The following is a 9,191-nucleotide window of genomic DNA, read 5'->3' as shown; positions in this document are numbered from 1 at the left end:
GTCAGCATGCGACCCAGTGGAAGATTGTTTTTGCTGAGAAGGTCGTTGTATCGACCATAGAACTTACGAAAAGATTACTTCAAACGATACTGTCGATAGTCCTATTTTATAACAGTCAACTTTTTCAACACAAAGCGAGGAGTTATATGTACATGAAAGGGTATCTAAATTTTATAATGATTTTTTTCAGAAAAGAGAGGTTTTTTTTAGATTAAAAAGTTCCGTATAATATTTTCCATGTGAACAACATATAAAGTTGTCTGCACAAGTCGGTACTTTGAGTAATAATTGCAATCAAACATAAATGCATTGAACTGGATCTTTCAATTGATTAATTAGGCTCACGTTTGATATTAAAGGCCTTTAATGTGCTTTATAAGCCAGTGTTTCAAATAAACTTCCCTATACGGGAAATATGCACTTCCCCATATTGAATGGTTATGAATTAGTAAATGTTAACTCTGTCAGTCAGTGAACTGAAATGTAACTTAGCTGTGAATATCATCAAGATAGTTCCTATATTGCAGCGTGTACATACAACACTAAGCTTTAGTGTAAACAAGTAATGAACCGATATTCATGTATATTGAATTGCAATTAATATCGTATATGTAGAAACATATTGGTTTACTGCGCGAAGTTTACAGAATACATGAGAGTCCATTCAATAATTAATATTAAAAAAGTACTATATACCTTAACAGATTAACATACAAGTCAAATCGATTAAAAAAGTAATATATTCTTCAATAACTCTAGTATAGGTTACATAGGAAATACAAAGATTCGTACACTGCGGGTTTCTATTTTAGAGAAAAACCTGAAACAACGCAGTTCGACAAATCATTTTATGGAGTCCTGTAAAGCCTAAGTTTTGTTCTTCAAACCAGGGACATAACAAATAAATTCGGATAATATCTGCGCATAACATACAATTCCGGAATGACCCCAGAGCAGATGCTACCGGAAACATAAATCATATGAATACGTCAAAAAGAGGTCATTTTTACAATTAGCATTTTTCTAGTATGTGTGTACAAAGATATAGAATTATAAACAGAACAGAAGTTGCCACAAGTCCGATTATTGAGTACACAATACCATTAATTTCCAATGGCTCCTCTTCTCTTTTGCTGATAACCGTCACAGATCCATCCATACCGTCAGGCAAAGTGCCATTTGCTTAAAAATAAATGTTAGATAAACTGACAAGTAAACGACATAAATAAGTAAACAAACCGAAGGCGTTGTTTTCATTAATTATTTTCAACTTAAAGAATTTAGCAATAACTGAAAAATTGTTGAATTTGTGTGGAATTTTTATCGGTCGAAAATAAGGCTAAGATAATACAACTGTTATAGGCTTTGCAGATATGAAAAGACTGAACCTAGAATTGCCAGTAGTCGTAGATATTAGGGTGTGTATCATATTTATAAAAATATGTAATATTTTTCCTCTGTGATGCTGATAGATAATAATGACAAAATTAATGCACTTGTCTTTTATGAATGCTTGTATTTGACCAAATGATTTTTAAAACCTAAGTTATATGTATAGAAAGGAAAGTGCTTTCTTTTGTGTTTTATACAGAACGCGACAATCATTGCAAAAATAGACATCCCACTTAGTAAGCCCGTTTTAATTTTCAGCAATAAACGCCAAAGCGTTCTCACAAGCAAATATATTATACACCAATGTCAGTGTTTTTGTTTTAAAACTTAAGACAAAGAAATTATTCATGTTTTATAAAGTAAAATTTGAAGACATGGGGTAAATTTAAGTAAAATTTAAAAATATAAATCCTGTACGAAATGAGAAAAGTAAATACGGAATATATACCTTCATTAGACATTAAACAACCGTACACACGATTACAGTCGTTCTCAGAGCAGTTACAGTTTGACATACAGTTCATTCCATACAGAGGAAAGCTGCACTCCGAGCTACAGTTAATTCCATAATATCCGCTAACACATGCTGGCAATGTAATAAAACGTTAAAATAAAATATGTAGTACTTGTAATAGTAATAAATGAATGAAACACTCATTCGTTATATATAACTAAAAACCAAAACTAATATGATTTAAAAAAAACAACTAGAAAAATTAGTGTACTTACGTAAACATTTCTTTTGTGTATCGTTCCATCTAAATCCAACACAGCAATGTTTTCCGGATTCACTTTGATATTGAACGTATAAGTAAAACAAACCGTTTAATTATAAAAGACAATAAATTATTACAATAAAAAAGAAAAATCTTACCCAAGACAAATTTCAGACTGAAAGAGAGAAATCTGAACCAGCAAAACAAAGCAAATCAATTGTTTTGTCATTATTTCAACGCAAACGATGACAAAGACAATACACGACTTGTTCTTATTTTGAATGAAATTAAGAATGTTTGTATTATTTAACTTCATACTTATAATTGAGTGCAGTTGTTTATAAAATATTAAGTATCGTGATAAGGAAAAAATAGTACCCATTAAATGCCCTTTAAACATTTTGATAATCATTACTATTGATATTTTAGGTTTTTCCTTCAATTTTTAATATTTGAAACTCAACTACATTTCCCCGTTTAAAATCTGTCATCTTTTAAAAACAAAACAAAACACCCCCCCCCCAAAAAAAAAAAAAAAACAACAACAACAAAAAACAAAAAAACAAAACAAAACAAAACCAAATAACGTTCGGTTTTAATTTTAATGATTTGAAGGTTGATATTTTGCTAAGATTGGTTCTTGTTTTACAACTACAACTATTATATCAAAATTCACATTTTTTTTCATCTTGATTATATCCTAAATTTATCATTGCATCCACTTACCTCCACTTATCTCAGGCGTAAAAGCTAGTGAGTAGGATAAAAGAATGAGATTAACATTAAGGTTCTTCAAGAAAAAAAATGATGGCTGCAATGGTAGCATTCCTACAAGCTTTTGTAGCGCTAAGCTCCAAAAGACTGGCCTTTTCGTCATACAGCATACAGTTGCTCACTCCTCCATGGCATCTGACCCTACCCCTAAATTAGAGGTCCGTGTTTGCTCTGCTCTTATTTTTGAATTTTTCTTTGGACTTTTGATGTTGAACACTGTTCGTTTTTTCCACATGTCTTGCTCATGTAATTAACAGCTCTGCAAACTTTGAAGACTCAACTTGAGTGTCGCACAAGCTTTGGTAAGAACCAAAAAATCTACAACGCCCCAGTGCCATTCTCCTTTCGAAAACTTCAAAGTTATCTCGGCCTATATTTTCCGCGATTAATTTTGATGTTAGTCGTCCAACATCTGTTCTACGTGATACGTGTAAAAAGTACTCGCTTGATATAATGATATTTTTAAAGATGTATAATTCCTTCTAGCTATAGTGTGCATATCTTATAAGTGTGAGAAATATGCATGTTGTCCTTTTTTCCATAACTTTACTATATCTTGTATAAGAAGACTTACTTTACTGACAATATTCATTGGGTAAATCTTGTTGTGTAGGCGATGATATTTTTGAAGGCAAGTGCATTACACAATATAAGACTTGATTTGTAATATTCATAAACACAATGCATACTATACATGTATATGTAATAATAGACCAAAATAAAATAATCAGAATAGTTTCCCTTATATATATATGTATTTCATATCTTAAAGTGCTTGTTTTTATAGAGAAAGCGTATACATGTTCTTGTATGTTATCCTCGATAAAGGCGATAAAGAAAGACATGCATTTGATTGATAAAAATTATGAAGTCATGAAAAGGTTACGACCAATCTCTTAAATTGGATATAATTATCTGTTTTGGATATACAGTACCGATTAGACCCAACCTAAAAGAAAGTAAACCTCAAGTACACCCGTGATTTACTTTCTGGGTTTATCTAGGTTTACTCCGCTAGAGTGTACCAAGAGTAAACCCAAAGTAAACCCAGAGTGGACACAGAGAGTACACCCAGTCAGAAGTACACCCCTTAAACAGATGCTAACAGTGTATTCGGAGTATACAAGGGGCAGAAATTACAGGCAGTAGGATGCTTACACAAAAAACGGGTCTGCTTCACACTTCAGTGCGTACAGTTGACCTCAAAAGCAATATCCTAGTAAACCCAATGTAAACTCCGACTAAACCCAAAGTAAACCCTGAGTGGACCCAAATTTTCAAAAAATAAACCCACAGTAAACCCAAATTAAACCCCAAAAGCAAACCCGGGGTTTAGTTGGGGTTTACTCTGGTGTAAGGGTTGGGTCTGATCGGTACTATACATGTTATACCCTTTATGGAATATAAATGCAAACAAATGAAATTTTTGATCTTCTTATTTCCAGAATAAATATGCATGAACTCGAATCAAATGCACCGACAATTGGTTAGTTTTTTTTAAAATAAAATAGTTTGTCAAATTGATCACCAAGAAGTTTAAGATATACTTAGGTATCAATCTACGGATAGTGAGCAAGACCAACAATACTTTTTTTCTTAAAGTTGTGACATTTCATTTAATCATAGACAGAATTGACTTCTCTTGAAAAACTAAAAAAAAATATTGCATGTAATTTTACTTTCCAATTTATATCCAATTTGGGATTTTATATCCATAACAAGTGACTGTGGTGTCCTTGTAGTTTGAAAGAGATAAATTCGTGGATTGTGGATTCTTTTGTTATTCGTTAGAATGTTATTTCGTGGATGCGTTGGTTTTTGGTTTCAGTAAGATAAATAAAAACTCTTTTAAAGTTTGTTTTTCTCGGAGATGTAAGTTCGTTGAGGAGGTCTACCCACAAATACAACAAAAACTGAGCCACCATGAATTCTAACGATTCCACAGTAATATAATCCATGGTTGATGATCACTTACAAGTCTACGTGCCATTTTTTCTCAATTATCTCTCCTCCCTTCAAAAATTACTTTAAGTTGGGTAGGACGATATTGAAGTTACGTAAGTTAAAAATACGAAATAGCTTGACTATATAGATAAAATATTATAGTTGGTCACAAATTAGCGACAACTCGTCGCTTTTCAAAAAGCTGAGTGTAAAGGAAAATAACAAATATGATGATTAGCACTGCAATAACTACACTCATTGAAAATAAAAAGGAACGATTGTTGGCAGATGGCTCACGTTTTGGAGTAATGTTTGGAATATTCGAGACTGATTTGTTGAATCTTGATGATTTGTCTGTTGTATGATTTAACACATCTACAAAAATGAAAGGAAAATGTATTTTATTTAGTTTATGTTATCATTATAGACATTGTTTTATAAAGAACATGACTGCTTTAATAAATTAAAATCCAGCGTTACATCACATTTTTTGCGCCTCTTTCATACTTTGTCACAGTGTTTGGAATTAAAGAAAAGCAGCATGTGTTATTTAAGACAGTTTGATTGTTAAGTTAAACTACAAAACTTTGCAAAATGCTGATCTCTTTTTCCTTTCAATCGTAACTGTAAACAAGTAAAAAGTCAAAGTGTATTTTACATGTAACTATTACAACTGGTATCTGTATATTATATGCGATTAATAAACCATGATTTCATACATGATGAAAATGTATTGTAAAAATTTAAGATTTTCTTTTAACATTTCTTCAAAATTTTTCCTTACGTGAATTATTTCAGATCGAATAATGCGTTGAATTTTAAGAAAATATTCTTTGTAATCTTCATTTCAGATTGAGTATCTAGTATGTTTACTTAATTCATAATAGACTCATTATTTAAATTTCAAATTAAGTTTAATTACATGATTTTAATAAGTGTTCAATGACTTCATTTTCTCTCTCTTTCTCTCTCTCTCTCTCTCTGATAGTTTTTTGAATTATTACAAAGTAAGATAAGGGTTGTAACATCAATTGTGATATCCTTATTCTACGAATATTAACTGGGTACGGGGATGACATTTGTTGGACTTTTAGACAGATATGTTGGCTTCAGCCTTTGATCATCGGTAAAAAGTTTACAGCATTGATGTAGGAAGGTCCCATACATCATATAATGTCGTAACCCCATTCATTAACTTTTTGGTATATACATGTATAGTGAATAATATATCAAGTAGCAAACTGCCGTTAAAGTCCTTTATAACTGGCTTTTCAGCTATTTTCACTTCGTTTTACCATTTAACAAAATGTGTTTTCCGGTTGGATGAACATTCTTTCTTTTGACAGACAGAGGTACAAAGTACAAGGTATCGTCGGAAAATGTTTAATAATAGCAAATGTGTCCTCACAAACATGGTTTCATATTTAAAACCAAAAACATGTTTTATGAGTATATGTATACTTATTTTTCTTACTGAATGCGTCTGGTTCTATTGTCGATATATTGATAATTAATTAGCCTTTAGTGAAAGTTCTTATGATATGGATCTTTTTGTTACGGTAAAAGAATGAAAAACCTATCCTGTTACATGTTTTTGAAACATTGTTTTACCTTCACATGTATATGTTTACATCTACCAAGTATGACCCCCTCTATTTCTTACGGAAACCTATTGTAATTCATAGTAATGAAAACAAAAAATCCTGAAATAACTGAAATCTACTCGTCCCGTTTATTGATTGGTTAAAATCTAAACCGACCTAAAAACAACCACGGACTGTGCAAATAATCATGAGGATATCAGACTTAAACTTCCAAAATACGATTTCTTTGTTTATTTGAGCTAACGAGCTGAGTTACACTAACAATAATTAGGTTAATAACATTTTGAAGATATTGAACAAAGCTAAATTTGTTCAAATTTAAATGAGATGAACAAAAAATGTCAATGAAAACATCTTAATAGATACCTCCAACATGATGTTTACATCCAGTGACATAATTACAGTCTTCATCAGTACATCTGCATGTCGACTGACAGTTTAGTCCATATGAAGGGAAAGGACATGCAATTGTACAGTGTATTCCTGTATATCCTTCTTTACAATCTGGAGAAAAAACCGTAGAAGATCATTAAGTGTATGTTTGAATAGAATAAAATGGTAAGATATAACTAAAGATACTATATAAATAGTGCCTGTTTGGGAGGGTTACTGTTGAAATTGACAACCCGAGACAACCATTGTCAACCGACGCGAGGGGTGTCAATTTTGAACAGTTACCCTCCAAAACAGGCACTTCTTATTTTATTATACTGAATGTCTGAATTTTAAAGAACATTTTACTGCTTTTATATAGCAATGAAGGGAATTCTACGGTGAACCGTACGCGCATAATTTACGCGCATGTAACAATTTGTTGTATTACCCGTTGCCAAGTGTGTTGCGAACGCTGAGGGTAATAGAACGGATTACCAACTGCGTCTAAACCAATTAGATTTCAGTATTTAACATAAAAGTATAATAATTATTATTATCACATATATGTATATTACATTGGCACTTACTTATGCACTGTTCTTTCAAGGAATCCCACATGTACCCAGAACAACATCTGGTTCCATTACTGCCAAAACAATGACACAATCAGCATTATATACAAATATACATATTAGAAATGTTTTTGCGAAAGTTTCGTTTTAATTATTAACTTCTACCTATCACAATTGTTTGTCGAGTTCTTTCCAAAAAGTCCCAGAACTGTCACTGTTGCAATGCACAACGTCAATAAAGTTTCCATTTTAACTTTTTCTTGTAGTTTCAATAAGATTGGGTTCCTTGAGGCATTGGGTTAATTATTTGATTTAATGTGCCCGTTTCCTTGTATAATACAATTAAAAAATAAAAATGACTTTGTTATTATCAAAATAAGGAAATGAGAGTTCAGTTAAATAGATGTATTAACTGATAATGATTATAATATATCAATATCATAATAATTTACATCAGATTTCAAAAATAGCAGACGTGATAATTGCAATTTATAAAAGAACAAAGGATTCGCTTAATCAAGATTATGTAATACTAAAAAATAAATTCCCTTCTTACTTCCCCAAAAAAGTACAGTATGACCTACATAAGCCTAGAACATGTATTGTTTTAAATATAATGATGAATTTGCCTGTTGTCTATATTCTTGTGAACATTTGTGTTTCAGGTATTAAAAAAAGTCGAAAACCAAATTCCATCTACCATCTTCAATGTCGACAGATACACGCACATCTGCCTTAACCTTAGAAAGAAGAAATGTTTAATGTTCTTTAGATTTGTATATAGATTTTTAGAAGTCTCTTCCTCTGCTAGTAAATAGTTTTTCTTTGCACGGTAGTGATTTAGTCGGATAAAGGGTCAATATATGGCTTGGTATTTAAAACGGGATACTGACGTAAAGAATTGTTGACAGTGACATGCATCAATCTTTGCACATCACAGGTATCAATCAATCCATTATTTTAGTTTTTTTTTTCAATATGTAAACAAATACTTGTTTTATACTTGTAATTAATTTAAATCGATTAATTTTTATTAATATATAAATTATTTTGACCACATTCAGTAATTAGTTCTAAAATCTGAAAATTGGTTTTGTATATTTACTCGTGACCTAATAAGATCTAAATTACAATATGGTACAAAAATTGGTACATGTATAATGTACTTTAAATCTTTTATAGACTAACGATCTCACAAATGAAACGTATATCAGGGTTTTGACTATTACTTATTAGGTTAGTTACTGACTCACTTCGGAAATATTTCCGTAGTGAGTCAGTAACTAACATAATAAGTGTTTTGTTTTCCTAAGGACTATCAAGCGACATATTTATTCACAAATAGCGATAATCTTTGCAAAGCCATGTACAAGATACTTAACATCTCGTCCAATCTAACTCATTTAAACTCTTCAAAATTTTCAATCTCACTTTTCAAATACCCTTTAAATTTTTTTGCTTCACCCATGTTTACTTACTATGGTTTGTTGCTATTCAATTTTAAATGTTTTCTCCCTTTCCTCTGCAGCGATTTAAGCAAATTTCGACGCTGCCATTTTGTTCTGCTCCAGACAAAACAATGTGACGTCAATATTCTAAGGGCAACTACTCTAATTTTTAAGAATTTCAAAGTGCAATTACTCCAAATACTTTACGAACTTACCGCATGCAGTTTACACAGGGCGAAAAACAATCTTTAAGCAAGTCCTTAAAGGTGGCTTAAAGGTGGCTTAAAGGCGATACAATCTTTAAGCCACCTTTAAGTCACCTTTAAGCTGAGCTTATAGGTCCTTAATGTCCAAACTTCTTTAAGT

General features: G+C 31.4%; 1 protein-coding gene and 1 long non-coding RNA gene across 2 annotated transcripts; both read right to left on the bottom strand.

Moving 5' to 3' along the window:
• Positions 1-1,846: 1,846 nt before the first annotated feature.
• LOC128162873 (uncharacterized) lies at positions 1,847-2,408 on the bottom strand. The gene is made up of 3 exons (XR_008240722.1): positions 2,267-2,408; positions 2,122-2,183; positions 1,847-1,978 (listed from the first exon to the last, which is right to left on the bottom strand). It is a non-coding gene; the product is annotated as an uncharacterized LOC128162873 (long non-coding RNA).
• A 2,584-nt stretch (positions 2,409-4,992) lies between these two features.
• Positions 4,993-7,625, bottom strand: LOC128162865 (multiple epidermal growth factor-like domains protein 10). Its single transcript, XM_052826281.1, has 4 exons — positions 7,543-7,625; positions 7,393-7,451; positions 6,797-6,934; positions 4,993-5,201 (listed from the first exon to the last, which is right to left on the bottom strand). Exons 1-4 carry the CDS (start codon positions 7,623-7,625, stop codon positions 4,993-4,995), a joined length of 489 nt encoding a protein of 162 aa, XP_052682241.1.
• Between the last annotated feature and the right edge of the window lie 1,566 nt (positions 7,626-9,191).

This window comes from Crassostrea angulata, chromosome 9, assembly GCF_025612915.1.
Source record: "Crassostrea angulata isolate pt1a10 chromosome 9, ASM2561291v2, whole genome shotgun sequence".
In the NCBI taxonomy this organism is placed as follows: Eukaryota; Metazoa; Mollusca; class Bivalvia; order Ostreida; family Ostreidae; genus Magallana; species Magallana angulata.
Note: the sequence above shows the minus strand (reverse complement) of the source record. Positions and strands in the feature narration are given on the sequence as shown.